The sequence below is a fragment of the Lepisosteus platostomus genome, chromosome 8 (genome assembly GCF_059453375.1).
Source record: "Lepisosteus platostomus isolate fLepPlt1 chromosome 8, fLepPlt1.hap1, whole genome shotgun sequence".
NCBI lineage: Eukaryota > Metazoa > Chordata > Actinopteri > Semionotiformes > Lepisosteidae > Lepisosteus > Lepisosteus platostomus.
In genome coordinates, this window is record NC_142618.1 from 19,135,037 (window position 1) to 19,156,318 (window position 21,282).

Here is a 21,282-nt window from a genome sequence, read left to right on the forward strand (position 1 = left end):
TTACAGTAGACATGTGAGCCACCTACAGTATATTAGTATGACAAAATAAAATGTAATCTGTGAGAGATAATTACAGAGGTCTCTGTGATGTCTTTAAACGCCTATGATAATGGCTCATGGCCTAACACAACAACACACCTGTGGCATGTTGTTGGCTTTTCTCTTTAGTGAACGCTTGAGCAACATACTCTTTTAGTACAACAGCAATTTCCTATTCATCGCCAAGAAGTTTCCCATTATAAGATGTACTGTAGCCCTCGTTTCATTTCGAAATGAATGGATTTGTGTATTTATGGATGGCGCAGTGGATAGCATTGCTGCCTCACAGCGCTGGGGCCCTGGGTTCAGTTCCTGGGGTGCTGTCTGTGTGGAGTCTGTATGTTCCATCTGTTCTTGTGGAAGATTCCTGCCACAGTCCAAAGACGTACTGATCGGTTAAGTGGCTCCTGTTAAATTTGCCCTGGTGTGAGCGTGTGTGTCTGGGTATAGTCTGTGATGGACTGGTGCTCTGTGAAGGGTGTATCCTGCCTTGTGCCCAGTGCTTTGTGGGATAGGCTCCAGATCATTATGACCTTGAATTGGAGAAATGGTTATTGAAAGTGATTGTGATTAGGTGATTAACGTACTTTCCAACTGATCAACAAAACAGTGATTCTGTTACAAATCAGAATCCTATACTGTACCATATATCCTCAGTCTATGAAAATTATTTAGGAATCAAAGTAACACAGAGGTAGAGTATAATGTAACTTATGTGGTAAAGTAATGTATGCTAATAAATTTACTAGGTCTGAGGTTTATTCCCACTCTCAGTGAAACTCCCTGATTCTCAGATGCAAGCCCTTGATAGCCCTTGATAGTAAAACTTTGTTTTGTAGTAGGCTTGTGTGTGATACAGTACAATAGCTCATTAACAATTATTGTTTCCATATTAACAAATTAAGAAATACCTCAGACTAGCAGAAATGGCACAGATGGAGCAGATGCTGTTTGAACATATTGTAAATCTAAAGCTATTAATATTCCTAACAAAATGTCAGTTGCTTCAGTTCAATAAAATTATTTTGAGCCTGAACATGTTTCTTAAGATTTTTGTCACAACAAGCACACAGCTCTGAATTCAAGTTCTGGTGATCCATTGCCTAAGTAATATACACAATATGCGGTTTAGAAAAATGTTGGTTCTTTAGATACTGTAATTGAACTGGATGGGATATTTTCGATAATTAAAATTTTGTATCAACATAAAATATTGTATTAAATGTTTCAAAGTGACTGGCTAAAATGTAGCCACCTAAAAACAGAAGTTATAGCAAATTTCAGGAGGAGGTTAGACCCTGGTCTCGCTTATTTCTGCTCCTCTGTATATAACTATTTCACCTTCTTGGCATCTGTTTTTGCATTTCTTTCACGATATTCCTGCCATCCTCTCTACACCCCTGCAGCAGCTCCCCAGCTCATTCCTTGTAGTGGGGGAAAGCGAGGGGGGGTTCAGTCAGCTTCATCCATGGAGCCCATGTAGTTTTTAACGGAAGCTCGGGAGGGATGAAGGCAGCCAAAGTAATTAAACTCAGCTGCTGCAACTCGCGTTCAGCGCTCAGTCTGCATGTATACCACACGTCACCCTCTCTTCTCCCTCGCCCCACCCTTCTCCGTCACATGGGGGCCCTATCCTCCCCGTCCAACGGAAGGGAGCTTGGCCCGCAGCCAAGCGAGCTAGACCAAGTCTTCACATCTCAAACAACAACAATTCTACCTGCTCCCACTCTTCAGCTGCTGTAATTCCTCGCGAATTATGGTTAGGCTGCTGTTCTCTCAGCTAGGTGAGGTATGCCAGATAACCTCTAAGACATTCGTCCTCCTATTGGTTTCATTAGGATCTAACCCTGCTACCGAACATCCACTTGTTCTGGAAACAAGCTCGATGTGCTCCGAATAGTTTGTTTTCTCAATTCAACCATTTAAATTATTTGTTTTTATAATGATCCCAGATTAAATCAAGACATCAGCCTTCCTGCTAATGGCTAATTCCAAACCCCTCGAATCACACACTTGGAATCTGTGCGCGAATAGTCCTTAAATATTTTGAGAAGAACATGATAACACATAAGAAGTTACTTTCTAATTCATTTTCATGACATTTACCATCTGCATGTCTGATATTGGGATTAGACATGTGGTATTTGTTCTTATCTTGCTCTGTTCTTCTTACTAGTCAGAACATTAAAGGGAAATGCAGATACAGGTAACTTCCAAACCTGCAACAAGTATTTTGATGTTGTTTCCATTGAACCAGTACCTACAAAATAGTCAGAAGAACAACTTAAATAGTTCTAATTCACCTTTCGTGCCCAAATGAATTTCTCCATCTGATTCAGACGTTGTTTTTGTTCTGTAAGATATGCTTCCGATGTTAACTTCTAAGCAGTCCGTCACAAAAGTGAGAAGAGACGGATATATTCAAAATGTATTACTTACTGTGATTGATGTACTGTATTATTGTATGTATTTTAAGCTGTTGTGACTTTTTGTAATATTATTTCTACCATTCAAAATAAGGTGGAAATGTATTTAAAAATATTAGTATTTGACTTTCCAGTGTACAAAATGCATTTGAATAACAGATGATTTATGGTTATCATTAATATTGTGATTTCCTAATTGCCTTATCTGAGTATTTTTGACAAGGTGTGTTCTCAAAACATCTGGGATCATTATTGCATCAGTAAACAGCTTAACAGAACACTTAAATTGTTATTAACTAAGAATGTTTTTCACTTAAGTGCTATTTATGTATTGGCCTCCTATTTATCTTCTTTATACCAAGAATTATGACAATTGTAGTAAATACCCTTCTTTATTTTTGCATTTCTTTTTTCCAAAACTTGCCCAGTAGAGTTTTTTTTTACCACACTTCTCATTAAAGATGTACTTCGTACGTGTTATAAGGCAGCGTTTGGAATATTAGCCAAGAAAGAATAAGGAACTGGAGAAAAATATGCAGGGTTCTCCTACAATTCATCTCTTGCGTCTACAGATACTTCTTGGCTTTCAGATCAATACAGCGTTTCCAGGAAGTGCCTGTCTGGCCAATGTAAACATTACCTGAGGATATATTCTGTTACCAGTCAGCAGGGACTGACATTAGGAGACGGGAAAAAGGTACAGGGTTTGTGAAACACTGTAGAACAGGATGATACAGACAGCGAACCACTGCTTTGTTGTTCACTCAGCTTAATACAGAAGGAATTTGGGACTGTGTAATACAGTTTTTATTTTAAGAAAAAAGAACATTTATTTTCCACTTCCGTTTTCTGTTTTCTGGCCTGCTAGTTTCACTGCCAAGGGAGAATCTGTAATAAAGCCATTTGGTAGGCGAAGGTATTTAAATTCTGCAAGTAGACAGTCCGGCCTGGCACAGTTATTGGACGGCACAATTATAAATACTTGCACGTTTATATTTGCGTGGAAATGAACAGTCGTTGGCAAAAAATGATTTAGTTTGCATGGGAAAAATAGTTAATAATGAGATTTCGTCATTCATTCTTTAAATCATTATTGAACCTCCCTCTTTACATCAATATACATTTGACCCATATACACATGTTATTATATCAAGGGGCTGTGAGAAATCAAGGCTGCATTTGGCTGGATACCACTTCAAAGGTAACAGTTATTCATTTAGAATCTGACAACTAATAATGAAAGGGCATATAAACCCACTTTTAAGGACAGTACATGACAGTTAGGTTCCTCTATTTTCCTTTTACCTAACGTCTTTTTTTCCTACCTGGTGAAAGGCAGCTGCGATGGGGCTGTAGCCTGTGTTCCTTACAATTACAATTCAATTTACAAGCATTTTTTTATAGGAATCGCTGAATGTTTACAAAGGTGGCTTCCAGGAGATGAGACCCAGCATTAGTATTATGTTAAGTGTTCCTTTTTGGGCCATATGTGCGCTTTGGCTCAAGAAGAGAAAATGATGAGTTCTTGAGAGGCTTGCGATGGGGCTGGAGTGAACACTCAGGAAAGAGGAGTTTGCGGTTTTCAGCTTTTCATGGTGTAACAGAAGGAAAGCTCCACTGAGCAAACAAATGTTTCTCGGGGTTTGGAGAATGGTTTCCAAATGAATGCCTTGCTATCAGAGCACATATTGGGAGTTTATTCTGGAGGGCTTAATTCTTGGCAGAGTGTGTTCACTTGGCAGTCTGTGTGTCTGTCAGGGAGTTCAGCTGATGTTTACACAGCAGCATCACACAAATGGTAAACAGTTTTGCAATTATGTCATTTTCTTTCAAGCATTTCTTTTTCTTGAAAAGTTGTGTGACCTTTCATATTAATAAAAATGTTTCGTGTGAGATAAATATCTAATAAGAAAAGGGTAATAAATCAGTCTGGGCTTTTGATGAGAAATGAAAATGGTTTAAAAAAGAAATCCTTGAGTAATAATGGCTTATTATGTTTTGTGAATTTCATTCTTATGTAATCATCAGCATATTCTGTATATGGCAAGGTATATTGTGCAGCAGGTGTAAAAGGTTAGCCTTAATTCTTCTCAGTTCTAAAAACTGTGCATGTCCATGCTTGATATACAGTATATGAAATCATTACAGTTTTTCGAGGCACGGCCCCTCAATTTCAAATAATGGAAAATGCAGATATTATAAGGGTGCAATTGTTACTTTTAAACATTTTTTTAAAAATCTGTTAATAAATCAAGCTCAGACATTGTGTCTGGTGCACACTCTGCCACAGCCCAGTAATGCCACTGCTGCCACCTTTGTTTTTTTACTTTTTTACTGCTCCTTCCAGTTCTTTTCTGCCTCTCTGGGATCCTATATCTTGTTAGTCTGCCTCCTCTTGGAGAAGACTTCATATCCCTCTTCCTTCTGCTGGTCTGCACTCTGCTCGACTCACACACACACTAAATCACGTTTACTGTTATGTTACTGTTGTTAATCACCAGGCACTGGAGTATTCAACCCCATGTACTCTGTGTCGTCCATTTCCCTGCCTTCAAGTGAATTCACTTCAACTCTTCAGCTTTGCCTTTTCCACTTTCCTTCTCACTTCACTCCAAGGCTGCCCATTTGTCTGCTGAATTCAAGGCACAGGGAGTACCTGGGACTCAACCTGTGCCTTCAAGACTCCTCTCTCCCGGGAGAGGGGAGAACGTGCAGTATGCTGCCACATTGTGTCAAGTGACTCCCTGCTACCCAGCTGTCTTTATGCTACAACACCTCCATTCGCCACTTATTCACCCTTGATTCCAACCCCATTTCCTTATCATCGCTCTTCATCTTCGTTGGGCCTGGTAAACAAACTGCCACTTAGGAACAAGTAAGGGTTTATTCCCTGCTGAAAAGAGAAGAAAAGAAACACAGCTGTGTTTCAGCTGTGGAGACTTCTCCGGGTGTCTTTTCTGCATGGAATAAACCTTTACTTGTTCCTTTGCAGCCGACGCATGCTGACGCAGCTCCCTGCTTGAACCACTGTAACTACCACTCAGCCCATCTACCCTGAACCTTTTGAGTCCTGCGGTACAGCCTAGGTTATATCTTCTCAGGCCTTCCTAGCTCATTGAGTCCCAGAGACCTGTAAACCAGCCCAATCTGTTACAAGCAAGAGTTGTCATTTCCTTGCCTTCCCCACTGGAACCTAGATGCAAACTGAATCTGTTCAATTTCCTCCTAATTGGTCTTGTAAGCCTCTTAATTAGCCCAAAGGCATGGATAATTCCATACAGAGCCTGTCCAGATAGCTCCTTTCCCTCGCATGGAATCTTACTCCCTCTGAATGCTAATTACTTGCTCAGATCAGGTGTGCTTCATTCTGCAGGTTTTCCCAATTAACAGGTATTTAGTACACCACTGGGCCCGAGTTTTGAGACAAGACGTTGGCTTTCTCACAGAGCCATCTCTCACAACATCACAGGCATAAAAGGGAAAAAAAACACATTGTTCCTCTTAATTAATTCATAAAATAAGTAAAGGTGACGGTGAGAAAAGACATTAGCCATATGATAGACTTTAAAATGATTAAAACGTCAGACTATTATATTTCCTCTGTGAACCATTTAAAATCTACAATGAAGAGTTTTATTTTCTTTATTAATCATCCAGTTATATTATCCAGCTGTGATGACTTTTTAATATATTTTGGGCATTTGCTTCACAATACACAGATGCAATATTAATGCAAGAAGAAAGATGTTTTGCTAGCTAATTCAATATGATGCCACTAAGCCTTTCAAATGCAGTGCTTTGAGTCATTTTTACAGCATTGATTAATTTTATTCTCATCTCTGACTAATATACACATTGTGTTGTTTAATTGTTTAATTCTGCCCGTTAGGGTGTGGTATAAGAAACTGTGATTCTGAATTTTAAAATGCTGAAATTGTAATGGAGTTTTTAGGAGAGTGCTTAAAGTTTCTTCCTACAGAGGATGCTTGATTGTGCTCCTGAGCTCAAGTTTTCCTGAGTTTTCAAATTTTAACAGATTTTCCATCTCATCTGTTGAGGCTCATTTTGTCTGACCTGAGTGTTGCAGCTGCCATATTCTATTAATGGATTTAATGCTAGCTGCTTATTCTCATATTTTTTAGGCAAAATGATCAGCTGACCCTTTACTAACTTCATTCAAGTAACTATTGTTATTGTTCCTTTTTTCCTATTGAGTGTTATTGAACAGGAGTTTGGGTGGAGGTCAAATTCTGATCTTGCACTCCTGCTCTCCTTTGGTATGTACTTTGGTCTGCTAGTACTTGCTGGCGCTGCACATCTTATCTTCCACCTCAATTGCATCCTTGTAGCTGTCTCCCTGGTTCATTCCTTGTATTTTACTGATCCTTGGCTAGCCCTGTGATTTCCTCAGCCAGGAAATGCCAAAGTGTTATGTATGCTATGCCTTTATATTTGCCTGCTTGTTTCATTGTTATCAGAATTTGACCAAACTACTGAATTAGTTGCTGTTCTTTATATACCTTTGCAAGAGTAGCTCAACACTCTGACAATTCAATAAACATTTGATATTAAAGATGTCTTTCTCCTGTTTGTGGTATGAATAGACTGGGATGATTGACCAAATCTAAGAAATTGGTGACTTGATACATTTGCTCCTGTTTTGTTAGAATGTTGTCCTGCACAAGATGGGCACTGGCTTTTAGGACACCTTGCACAGGTGCCTTGATCTCTCATTTTGCATGTATTTTCTGCTATTCTTTGGACACACTAAAAATAACGTCTTGTTATTCTATGTCTAGCCTTTTCTACACAAATCACAAATAACGGAGAAATTAATTCTGTGTGCCTCAGCTCAAAACTATGAAGGCTCACAGCTCAAATCGGAAATACTGACGATAACTATTGTCTATCCAATTTTAGTATGAAATAGCACAGAATCGACCACAACTATTCAGCATCTGTCCAGTGCTCATTTTCTCATAATCATAAGATTTTTCAACCCACTACCCCTTGGATAGTTTTGATAGAGATATGATAGGGTTATTGAAAATATGAGGAAAGAATGGTTGACACATCACTTTACTTTAAACACCTGATTATGACAAATTAGAGTAAATTGTGGGTTTAGAAACGTTAGAGAAGGATCGAACACCATTTGTGCTTTCAGAATAGTGGTTGAAATTAAACAATTGTTTCACATACAGGTGGTGAAGATAATAAATTATTTAGTGATCACTAAACAGCAGTCCTCTCTCCAAAGTTTCAGATGGTATGAGATGTTTCTGATATACAACTACTTTTTGTTTCGAGACAATGTTTATACAAGGGGAAGACCTGATGTCTAGAGTACACTGAAGGTTTCTTACTGAAGCATTAGAGTTGGGGTTAGAAACTTTTATTTGCCAAGTACAAAATCGACAAGGCATTTCTCTTGGTGCAGGCGTCAACATAAATTCCAATAAAATAAAAGAAAAAACCTACAGATAAAACCAAACTCAGTGATATGTACAATTTAAAAGTATGTACAGTTGAATAATAAAACGTACAATGGGTACTGCATATATTTACAAAAAATATCAGTGGCATGTACTGTTAAATAAAAATGTACAACTAGTCAGGAATTTAAGAAGTGTCCTTGTTTATGAGAGTTATAGCCTGGGGAAAGAAGCTATACAGGTGTTGGTTAGTCCTGGGTTTTAGAGCTCTCACTCTGCGAAACTAAATAGGTTCAGAGTAGTGTCTGTTACAACACTGAGATGAGGTGGTCCAACCACTACTGGGCTCTCCACTAATCCAGGTGGTCCCCATGATGAAGGTTTCACCCACATTGAGCAAGGATGACCACTGCTCATCCAGAGTCGGAGGCAATCAAAAGGAAGGATGAGCCAGTTAGATCCCCCTGAGATGATCCCTATTGCTTGCTTGAAAGCGTGTTGAAGAAGGAGATACGTAGCTGCCTGTTCATTGCAAACTGAGTCTCTGCTGAGGCTGAAGCAGAGATCTGCTTTGCGGGATGTACAGCCATTGTAGAAGAAGAGCCACGTATGTCACCACCGATCGATCTCTGTTAGCAGCTCTGCATAACGTTCACGTCGTTTTTTGGGGATGTGGTATTTTCATTGTTATTTCTAAAGAAAGACTTCCTATTTCAGTTATTTATCATTTACTATGGGTTACAAGGATTATTAACAGAACTAGTCAGTCAAAATTCTGGTTCGCAGAAACTGCTGTGGTCACATTTACCACACATTGGAACTGGGTTGCAGATTTTGGGTACGGATCTCCAGAAATAAATCAATGGGCGAAAATGCTTTTTATAAGTGCAACTGCTTTTATAGATTTAACAGTACAAAACCTCATATTAATGAAATTATAGCCCTTGGAATTGTTTGCATGATTTTTGATCTGATAGGAGACTCTTGTAACCTTATCCTTTATTGCTACTAATTATAATGAGAGGGCCTTTCAGACAGCCTCATTGTTAAATGTGTGAAAGGGATTTTCATTATGAGCAAGTGCTGAGCTGGAACCTGTAACATTTTATTGGTGTCTCACAGAGCATTAATGGCTTTTTAAAGATCAGCAGCACCAGGGGCAAAAGCATTAATAATTGAACGAGCAGCTGAAATTATAAGCACCTACAGTACATTTCTATCAAGTAGCTGGAGCTTTGTATGGTTTCTTCTTTGCTGTTTTAAAAAGAAACAATAAAAATCAATGTTTAATAGTATTGTACAATAGTTCCTTCATGTGTGCCACAAAAAGTGGACATATTTAGAGTAACTGCCTGCCATTAAGCTTTGCAGAGAATTGCCATCATAAACAGAGAATCTGGTAGTTTAGATAGATGTTAAGCATTCATCCTCATTTTGTTATTTCTATGAAAAAGGCCAGGAATGTTTTGAACTGAATAGGAGAAACACAGATATCAACACAAGTTTATTATGGAATTTAAGAAGTTTACAGGTTTTTTGTTTTGTTGTTTTGCCGCTATAAACTGTGCACAGTGAAGTGAAAACCAATTTAGAAACTACTAGAAGTATGGTACTCTAATGCAAATTCATTCTTCTTAATGTGTCTGCTAATTACAGAATTTCATACGCCATTAGCTACAGCACATTGATCTGAGGAGGACAGAAATGAGCCTGCTTCTGTTTTCAAGAGCATAAGTGTTTTTTGTGCTAATCATTTATTGTTTGTGGCAACATAACTGAAACACAACTGAAAAAAAAAACTACATCGTGAGTTGAAAGGAAGGGGTTTTGCATCTTGTATTTTATACATTTTTCACATGTACAGTATTTAATAGGTAGAAGTCAGATATTTTCAAGAACTGTAATGTTTCTCCTAATATTTGTTTCAGGGGAGTGGTTCGTGTTGATGTCAACCTTCAGAATGTGGATGTTGACCAGTGTTCCGATGATGGATGGTTTGCTGGGACCCACAGATGTAACCTGAACATCACAGAGGTGAGGTTTCCCTCAGAGTGATGTGTCTATAGAAGAGCTTAAAGAAATCACTCGTTGCATGATTAGCTTAAATGTTTGCGGGTTTTAAGAAAATACCATATTTTCCACAGACAGTATGAAAAGTCTTTTGAGCAATTTAGTTATTTCCATAACTGATTATTTTTACACACTAATATTATGTGTTTACAGTTTATTATTATGCAGTAATATTTTGTATGCACAGTTTATTATTACACAGTGATATTATGCATTCACAAGCTGTGAACTGAAAAGGAATGCTGAAAAATTTATTTCAGCTCCTAAGTTTTTTGGCTCTTCAGTTTGAAAATGCATCTTGGCTCTATAGTACATTGACTTTTGGGTTTTTTGGTATGATACCTTTAGAAATGTCAGTGCTGTTACTGTATATTTACATTTGATGATTTTGTTCTTTCCTGCTTTTAATTTTATTCAAAAATACAAAGGACAAAGAAAACCATTATAATTTAACTGGAAACCCAATTCAATATTGGTGATTCATACTTTCCAATTGTTTTAATAAATATGATCAGATTATTATATAGAAAGGTTATTTTAAACCTAGCATGGATCTTCTCTTCTATAATAAATGTAGAGTAATGGATTGCAGCAGGCATCCTAAATAATTAACTGTGCTCTTTGTCTGTGTGGTTCGCTTGCTTGCTTGAGCTTGCTGGAGTACATCAGGCCTTTAAATTACAATATTGTATTTACCCAGATATTTGCAAATTTTCTTCTTTAAATTTGTGTATGAGTTTTAGTGACTAGTCAGACCTTTCTTAAGAAAAGTACACCACGCCTCATAAGAGGTGTATGAGAGAGGATTTTGTATATTCCTGTACAACCTTAGACATTAGTGCACTGCTTCTTCTTTTGGCTTTTATTCTGCTGAATGTGTTGTCTGAAATTCATGCATGTTAATGCAAACCCTGGGAATTGTCTCAGTTCTTGTGTTCAGGGGGTCAGTGAATGCTAAGTGTAAATAGAATTTAGGAATCTGCAATGCGACCAGAAATTGCACTCAGGGGATCCCAATAACATTTGTTTAAAGGCTTCACATATACTGTACAGTAAATAATTGTTTGATTTTTGTCTGCAATAAAAATGAAATATATTCAGGAATCCACTCGCTCAAAATAATATACAGAATACATTATGTACTGTAACGTGCTAATAAGGAAATATATCTCACTTTATCACTGGAAACCTTCTAGCAAACATTTGTCCCAGGAGAACAGGGCTGGAAAACATCCGGAAAGATGCACAAGATCAAAAATAGCTACAGGAGCTACTTAATTGATTCAACCTGAGATACAGAAGCCAGCATTTCTCAGTGTACTGTAGGTCAAAAATCAATCTAAACATTTTTTGTGTGCTTAATTCTGTATGAGACAAACAGAATTATTTATAATGAGACAGACATCCACTTCAGGTTAAAACCGTGGAATAACAACTCAAGAAGCCTGTTAGTGTCACTTGCTTTTTGAACAGACTGCACTGAATTTCTTTCGCCTCTATCATTGTAAACATACGGACAATATGACGTACCCTTCTGAACCAGTTTTCTATAGTATGAGCTACAGTTAGGGTAATTGAAATAGGTTTGCTGACATGACATGACATGACACTTTGTGTAACACAGTATATTGTAAAATTAGAAAGTGGATGTACTGAAAAAAGAAAAGTCAACATTTTTTCTTGGTCATCTGGATGAATAAGCAGGTAGAGTTAGTGAACAGTTCAGGCGGCACACTTTCATTTAAAGATGCTCTCAGTAAACCTAATCACATCATTTTGCCAACATTACATGTATATTCAGTCTGTGGCTACTGAGACTAGTTTTGCTTCAACTTTGGAGGAGTAATATACGAGGTGGAGCAGTGTCCTTTCTCCTAAATGTTCATTTTGTGTACATAAACTGCAGAGTGTCCCTGCTTCCCGTGCTCTTTGATCTTTTCTTCGCTTTGATCCTTTTCACATGAGACCTGCAACCAGTCATCACCTTGCCACCTTGGTTTTGGTGCCCCTGAGCTCTTTAAAGGCGATGAGACTGGGGCAGAGGAGAAATCCCACTCCCACACTCTTCTGCTTTCCAAACCAGGGCAGGTAGCATTGCCTGTGCAGGGTGTTGTACTGTGTTAAAGAAAGCACCAGCGTGATGAGCAATATCACACTACTACAATAAAGGAAGAAAAAAATACAGAGGTGTTGGTTTCATATTAAAATCTAGGGGCTTTTCCGGAATGTGCTCTTGAATTGGTTTTTGCTTTTTATGTGTCATACTTGTTTTACTTGACAAATGAATTCGTTTTACACTCTTTTGACCTAGCTGTAAATTTTTTAGCTAATTCTGTACAAACCTTAAAAAAAACAGTGGAAGGTGGAAGTGTGACCGACAGTCACTTATTCTGGGCTTTTACCCCATTGCTTTTTTGAAAATTTCCAGTACATCTTTCTTCCAGCCAATAGAATTTTCTATACAGAGAAATATCCTAAAAGACCTGTCCAACAATTGATTTTAACCTGTGAATCATCCACTCCTTATCCTACCTCACCTGATATCTGAAAGTCTATTTTTAACCCCATCAATTGTGAGACATAAACTACTACTCATATTAAAGATACCACTGTTCTTAGTCATCTTACAGAGCACAAAGCCTCTCTTGATGCTGAATGCACTATTGAAAGCATTTTATACTGAGTATCAAAAGAAGAATGCGACTGGAAGTGCAATAAATTTATTATGAAGAAAACCAGAAAATCTTCTTATTGCAGTTGCATTGACATTGTATTGGAGAGACATGACATAGCGTCGATGAATTGATTACGACGATTAACATTAGTCATCAATAGGGTTGATCGATAGGAGATCTACTCTGAAAGCCACAGGCTAGTGACATGTGTGGCTGCTATTGAAAGCAGTACAAGCTCCACTCCTCCTATGCTTTGCACCAGGATGCAGATGCTGACATGCAGGGTTCTATCCCATTCCTCTCCTGCGGAGCCAGAACAAGCACTGGCCTGTTCGCTGGTCTCTGTGGCCCTTAGATGTCACATAATCTTGGCTTATTCCCACACAGTTTTGCTGAATTTGGCTCAGGTCTGGCGAGTAGAGCCTCGCCCACACAACCACACAGCTGTCGGTTTCTCAGTTCAAGACAGTCAGGAAGTCAGGACTGGGACATGAGAAGTATGTTGTTTTAATGGGGTGTGGTCCCATCAGGATTAGCACGCAGGAAGGGCAGCAGGTTGAGGGTCCCCGGTCATGATCAGAGTGGTGTTGGTAGGTTGCCATCAGTCACGAGAAGCGGTGCTCTGTGCAACTGGTCTCACCTGCCTAGAGTACCACACTTTGACCTCCCTATTGGTTAGTACGCTGAATGCTCAACTGCTCCACACTTGGTGAAGTCAATCAAAAATTTGCTTCATTAAGAGTGAGCACTTGGCTCAGCTGGTGCTGGTTAAATACTTCTGGGGTGTTGCTTGGATCCCCACATTTTGTGGTGTTGAACTTTGGTGAGAACCGGACCCCTGTGTGATCTGGGTTGATAAGACGTGGCATCTCTGGGGCAGCGGAACCGGCAGCACCAACGTGATCACGAAGGTGGAGTTCATGTGTCAGTCTGGGGGAGGTGCCTTGTCTCCCAGATCGTTGCGTATTATTGACTGGCTGTTTTCAGGTGCTCCTGGACTTAGTCAGCCCCCAGGGTACCGGTGGCAAGAAGATGTTGCTCTCTTGATAAAAGGGGGCTACTTCTTCTGTTTCCTGCTATTGTTTTTTCTTTTCACCGAGCTTGACAATCATGTTAAATCATGTCATGTCCAGTCAGCTCTTTCACTAATGCGGTGAGTTACTGTTACTAGTGAATAAGAGCATGGTGTTATGCTCTTACTGTATGTGTGCAAGCATGCCATGATTACTTGAGTATGACATGATTATTTATAAATGATCGATTACTTAAAATGACAACAGAAACCTTCAATCACTATCTAAAATCTACATATTTTATTTGACTAAAATATTATATGTTTCTTTTAATGCTCAGTATATGTAAGTTTCAGAAGTATTTGCATTTGATATATTTACAGGAGTTAATAGGAGTTTATATTATGTGGGTTAGTTTGGAAAAAATAAATATTAATTGAGTCTTTTCTATAGCGCTATAGAACTGTCAAAATGGAGATAAATAGCTTCAAAGAACTCTGATGTTAATGAGACCTGGCTCTGCTGACAGCTTGTGAAGATTTTCCCCTTCATGGAGGTCTTTTGGATTTTAAAATACATCATGCTGTGCTGTAAAAGTTATTAGCTTTCTGTCTAAATGTCTGTGAAGGCGAGGATGTAAATATTTATGTCTGCCTTTCTACCTGTCTCATCAGTCTGTTCCTGTTTGTATGAAGTTTGGGGATTTATTTTCTCTGTTTAATCAGTATTCAGTTATTGGGACAAATGTCCTCGAAACATAATACACTTAGCATGAGTCAATCGTAAATTACTTTATGGAAATAAAAAAAAAAACTTGTTTACAGTACAAAAAAAGAATGCAAAGCAATCATTGTTCTTGAATAAGAAAAAAATAGTTTAAGGATTTAGAATATACAGTAGCTCAGTATAATTGCAAACTGAATGTCTTCGAAATTGGGTTTTGAGACTTTTCTAGGGATTACATCAATAATAGAATCAAATGTTTTCTACAGATGAGAAGCAAATGAGAGGGTGATGGTACCCCATCTAAGACCAGGACTGGTAAAATAAGAAGTGTTAGTACACCCAGCCATAGCCAGAGCATCAACTTTGTCTGAGAGAGGAGGGGTCACAGGGGTGTGCCTTCTGGTGAGCCAATCTGCACATTCGAACTATGGGGAGAGGTGTGATTGATGAACACTGTGGTCTGCCTGTACAATATCAGTTGCCACCCCATGTGGATCCAGAGCATAGAGGGTGCCAGGTGGCTGGGATTTGATCCCTGGGGTTGGTAGTGGAGATGGACACTGCTGAGTCTTGGGATGTCTTGGGATGGTGTAATACTGAAAAGAAGTGCTGTAGCTGTGGACCTCTTTCTGCCAGATGTGGACCAGTGCCGCTTGTGTCCTTGGCCGCCGTTAGGAATCATCTGGAAACCCTCTGTAGTATTTTTCTCATTTTTCAGAAATAAACCTTGTAACTCAATGAGCCCATGTGGCTTTGTTCTCAGTGCATTCTTGGGTATTACACCAGACCACCACCAGTGAGACCACCATTCCTGGGTGCGACCTGCAGGGCATCACAACTGACTGGCAGCTTAGTGACTCATAACACAGAAACGCTACAAGAACTCACCCAGTGGGTTTATGGGAGGTATAGTTTGCATATGTACTGTAGTTCATCATCTTTGAGACAACCAAAATTTGTGTTTTCCTGTGCACCCAGACAAGGCAGTAACGGCTACCACCTGCTATTGGGTTACATATACAGTACATATTCTGTGAGGTTATAAAAATGTTGTCATGTGTTTGAAAAAATTTTTTTATGTCTTAATAGAGATGTGTATGGCACTAACAGTGTTTAGTTAATCTGATGAATGCAATTAACTGAGGTTGACATGAATGTAATAAGGTCATGAGGGCATGTACAGGTAACTGATGCCTAGCAATGGATGTGACTTTAACACACAACATACATCTCAAGTCACATACAGTACATCTCAAAAAGAGTTTGCCATGTTTTTTTTTGTTTAAGGTGTTCACCTGGGCTTGTAACAGGTGGCTTTGAAGTCTACTGAAGCTCTTGAACACTGTATGCATAGTATGCATGTACACTGTATGCAAGCAAATGCTGTGACATTTCAGAGTTCATTATCCCAAGTGTCTAGATCCTACCTGTTTTTATAGGGCTGGGAAGGAATGCTTTGAACTATCAGCTATCTGTGACCACCAGGTTGCACTCACAATGGAATGAGGACTGGTCACAACGTTATCCACATGGTGTTGGGCAGTGTGACTACCTTGTACAACACGACATTTGGATTGGAACTGATTTGCACCCCACAGCATCACAGTTCTCTCACGAAACCACTCTTGTTACACACACACAGACTCAGTCATAGGCAAAGCTCAGCTTTAACCTCAGAAAAAAGGAGATCTTTCCATTGTTTGGACCTCATATACTGTATATTGCTATCTCCCTCAGTGCTGAGCACGAATTTGGCCATAAAGAACTACAGCTCATAGCTTACTAGCACTACTTTTTCTGTCACTTATTGGTCTGTTTCAAGTCCAGACAGTAGAGTAGAAATTTCAGCAGCTCTGGCCAATTAAAATCGATGATGAAGATATTGAAGACGACAAGCTCTGGCTTGCTTTGTTAATACATGACGTTCCAGGACAAGATTGATCACCAACAATAACAATTGCCCTTATATGGCCTAACAGGTGAAAAAGATTGCTCGATAGGCTTTAAAATAATGTGCAAGCAAATGTTGTGACATTTCAGAGTTCATTATCCCAAGTGTCCAGATCCTACCTGCTCTTGTCAGTCGTGACATCTCATGGAGGAACGGTAGCGTGTCAATAATGGGTTTTTATAGGGCTGGGATGGACACAATGTTCATGCCTCATGACATCCTTGTACCTAATGACAGTCTATCACATTCATTCATTGTGGCATTTATTTCATACTTGTCCCTGACTTAGGAACACCATTAACAAAACCTTTTTTTTTCAGCAAAACATTCTCTAGAGTTTAGTCTTAATTCATACTGGCAAAAAATAAGTGGCCTCATGGTGTATTGCACCATTTTCCGGTTGTTTTCTTCTCCCCAGTGATAAAACATCACCTCGTGCTTTATTTTTATCGTGAAGTGCTGGAAAGAGGTAAGTACATATGCAGTACATGGTGTTCTTTTTTGAATTTCAGCACTTTGTTTTAAAAAATTATTTAGTGTGTCAGATTGCCTTAGAACTTCTTGCCTTAGAAAATGTTTTTAAGACCACAGCTTGAGTTTTGGTTTTTGTATTATCTGAAGGAAAGTTATGTGAAGTCCACACATTTCCATTTTTATGAAAACAAGTGTATCAGCCCAAAGATTCATGAACATCTACATTCACATCCATCACATCCTATCCATGTGAGGATGTCTGGTCATTTTATATGATATTTACTTGGTTTAAAAAACCCCAAAACCCCGAAAAGAACACATAAGGGAGCTTCATTCTCTTTAAAAAAGGTCGGTGCTCACAATGAGTGTTTAGCCATTGATAACACACCTTTGAGAGTTTTCCACTGGGATTAGACTGTGCAGATATGAGAAAGGGCAGAATCCCAGATAATCATATCTGCCAAAACAGACATGAGAGTAGGCAGATGAACACAATGGGCTGTATTCATAAAACATTTGTGGGCCTATAAATAAATAGGTGTCAAATATACGAGGTCTGATGCTGATCATGGCTGTAAACTGTTGTGTGACCATGGAAACTATGAATCAGATCATTTCTGCAAATGCCAGTCCTTTACTGTCCAGATTCTGTATCTCATTTTGGTTCTGTGTTGCAGTGAATGCATAAAATGCCTCAGTAAATTAATTGACAGTATTTGGTTTCCATTGTTTCAGAGAAGGGGACAATCCTACAGTATATTTATATTCTATGCTTTTGGCTCTGTTGAGGAATTGACTTCATGCTTTCCAGTCTTATGCAGGAGATAGACATAGGGAGCATCGTTTCTTAAACAAAAACCCTTACTTGTTTTTGTATCTAACGTTATCTGCTTTGGGCCCCTTTGTGTATATATAATCATGTTGAAGTTTAATACTGAGATGAAAAGGTTGGGTTATTCCTTGGGTAAGCCAGCTCAGAGAGTGATTTAAAACCTCCAATAAACGCTATTTTTAAAGCAGGCTTAGTTTAGCCTAGAAGCTTATTTCAAGTAAAAAGCTTTCATTTGCTGTTGTGTTGCTGGGTGTTGTTGCTGTAGTTGTTGTTTTTTGCAGTTTTTTCTGCCCTGGGAGTTCTTGTTTTAGTAACAGGCTAGCTTTGATCACTTCCATTATTTGCTTTTGTTCTGGTGTAGTAAATGATACCTGTGAAGACCTAAGGCCTAATGCTAACTTTTGGTTAATCACAAAATAGTATAACAGTGCAAGGTTTTATTTGCAAACAGATTGTTCTCTGATGGGAGTGCCTTTCTGAACACACCTACAGTATGTGACCACCCGTTGAATAGGTTGAGTCTTTAAAATGATAATATTCTGATTAACAAGTTTACAAGAGGTTCAGACACAAATTCTACAATGAACTGCTTTATTATAATCATTACGGATATGGGTCCAAAAGTTTGCGATTTCAAGAAAGTTCATTGTGAAAGAATCAGATCTTAACAGAAGCGTTATGATGGGTACTGAATCAACAGAGAATGAATGACAACAGTTTAAACATATTCTGCTATTCTGTAAGAAAAAAAGGTATTAAGAACTTAATTATATATGTATAATTTGGTGTATAATGAGTATAATGTAATGTACCGTCACTCAAGTAGAGTTAAGAAGAGGTCTTTGGGTTGTAAGATGAACCCAAGAGCAGGCAAAGGTAAACAGGTGAGCAACAGATGAGTGTAGCGAGCAGACAAACAGACAAAGCGATTTCCAGAAGCGTCGTCAGTATAATGGGTCGCCAGTCCAGGCTCCCGTGAAGCGTAGTTCAGGACCCTATGCAGACGGTATAATCTGGAAGTAAGTGGAGAAGGACAACAAGGAAGAGACTTAGAGGATCAGGATGGGTTGACAGACAGGGGGGCGTGACGGCGGTGATCCGGTGCTCGGGGAGCGTGCCACAGGCAAACAAACTCAGACAGTCCAAGGGGGAAGTCTGGGGTGCAGTCCAGGGTCCCGGAGCCGGGGGGGATCCATCCCAGATGAAACAAACAAGGTTAAAATCCGGAACAGGATCCAGAACAGGAACAGGGAATAAAACCAGGGTAACGAGGCCAGGCTCTCCGAGCCCCGGACTCAGTCAGGACGCCGTGATGAAGCCTATGCCGTAGGGTCTCTCCTGGACCCGCTGGTAGGCGGGCTTCCGGGCATCCATCTCCCAATGCTGAGCCAGGAATAGCGGGAGCACCAGGCTTAAATAATGACAGACTCAACAGAGGGCAGGTGCACGTAATAAAGTAAAATATGAAAGGGTGGGAGTGCCCTTAAGAGGATGGATGACGATCGTGACAGTCAGGGCATGAGCCGAGCTCAAAACCATGGGGACACACTGAAGGCACAAGGGAATATCCAAAAGCCGAGGTCAAACGAAGCAGTCCAGGCATGTGGTAAAAAAAACATAAGGGAAAATCCAAAGCAGGGGGCAAAACAAATTTGGGTTGAGAGTCAAACGAAACACATACAAACTCTACAATGGAGCACAGACAGGACTGAACTTAAATAGCCGGCTCTACCTGGAGATGGGGAAGGTGGTGATTACCACAGGTGAATCAAGCTTCCTGTCTATTTGTGTATAATTGGCAACTGGCCCTGATTGACAGGTGGAAGAGGCGTGGCTGTCTGCCACCTGGGAGCTTGCCTGCTATGCTGCACTTCAGAGAGGGTAATCTGCATGGGTTCTAGGAGATAGTCCTCATTTTTTTGGAAAATACAGATCTTCCTTAAACGACATCTTAGAGTTATTTCACCAATAAACAACAGTAATGTGCACAGGAGCTTGGAAAAAGCTAACCAGCCATGTTGTTGCATCTGATACCCTGGCTTCTTTCACAAAATGCCAGATGAGATCCTTGGAACATTTAGCAGTACAAGCAACCAAATGAGTGACGTGACTTAAACAGTCAGCTCTCACTTTGCAGATTGATGTACTTACAGTGTTTATATCATGTCATTGTTGGTCCAATAACCCATTTTGTTTTTTGGACACATTTTTATTTTTATTTCTTCCAATAAAGATAAATTATTTTGATTAACTGGAAGCATCCTATACTGCTCAGTTATACTCAGTGGAAGAAATATAATGTTATAATATAATATAATATAATATAATATAATATAATATAATATAATATAATATAATCTTCTTTCCCCCTTTCCTTAAGAAAATCAGATATGTTCTTCATGGACCTTTATGTTAATATACCACACAGTTTATGGAAGGCCTTTTTTCTGTTATTCAGCCCGTTATTATGACAACTTGGAGCTACCAGACTTTTAATATCTTTAAAATATCCTTCCTACTAAGGCAACTAAGATTTTGTCCTTATGTTTCTTTGTGTTTCGGCAGCTATTGCATCCTCTGATCTTCTTGGATAGATCTTGGATAGATCACTACTAACTTCTCACACCAGCATGTTGGTGTTATCTTTGCCGATTTGTTTAGGTAGATTTGCTCAAGTTCTCTCATGTTCATGGGGATTGCTTATGACTGTCACGACCGCCAGCCAGCGGAGATCAACTCATAAGAGAACTAACCAGTACCAGCAGCGGGTTAATAATAACAAGCGCCGCACACGCTCTACCGTGCGGTAAGCAGCACTATTTATACCATCCAAACATCGCTGCTCAGTGTTGAGTCTTCTCGTAGAGAGCTCTACCTCGCAGTTTTTTCAACCTCGCTTACTATACTTCTCCTGGATTCTGAACTACTCTTCTGCCTCTCGACCTTGAACCTCGCCTTCTGATTTGGATTGTTCGCCTCTCTTAGTACTTTCTGGACTTTGAACTACCTTTCACCTTTCGACCATGATCTCACCTGACGTCCCGGATTGTACTTTGGGTCATTGTTTTGTGGTGAATATTTGTCTCAGCTGCAGGTCTGAGGCAGGTTCTTCTCTAAGATTTGCAAGTAATTTGCTCCATCTATGTTTTCATCAGTCTTGAAGGCTCCCCATTCCCTACTGATGAGAAACAGAACTACTGTGTAAAATAATGCTGCCATGGCCTTGCTTAACAGTGGGGATGGTGTTGACTGAGTGAGGCACCATGATGGGTTTGCCTCAGATGTGACACTGTGCACTTCGTCTAAAAAAATCAGATTCTGTCTTCTCTGTGCACAATTTCTTTAAGTATCACTGAGGTGGTTTGTGGCAAACCCCTTGTGGGATCCAATATGTTTTTTTAATTCCATACAAACCCTCTTTGTGGAGTAATGAGGCTATTGTTTACCCAAGGACATTTTCTCCCATCAGCCACTGAACTCTGTAACTCTTTCAAAGTCACCGTTGGCCTGACTGTAGCCTCCCTAACCTTTCCTTTCTGTTTCTTCCTTGTCTGGCTGCTCCATTTGGAGGGACAGCCTGATTCAGGCCATGTCTGGGAGCCTTCCCTTTCTTAATAGTTGACATTATGGATCTTTGAAAT

At 39.4% G+C, this 21,282-nt stretch overlaps 1 protein-coding gene across 2 annotated transcripts in view; it reads left to right on the plus strand.

Moving 5' to 3' along the window:
• Nucleotides 1-21,282, plus strand: part of gpr158a (G protein-coupled receptor 158a) — a 125,347-nt gene that overhangs the window by 14,302 nt on the left and 89,763 nt on the right. For both annotated transcript variants that reach the window (XM_088642742.1, XM_088642744.1), the window contains exon 2: nucleotides 9,829-9,934. In XM_088642742.1, coding sequence (XP_088498868.1) covers nucleotides 9,829-9,934 — 106 coding nt within the window. The remainder of the gene's footprint in view (nucleotides 1-9,828; nucleotides 9,935-21,282) is intronic.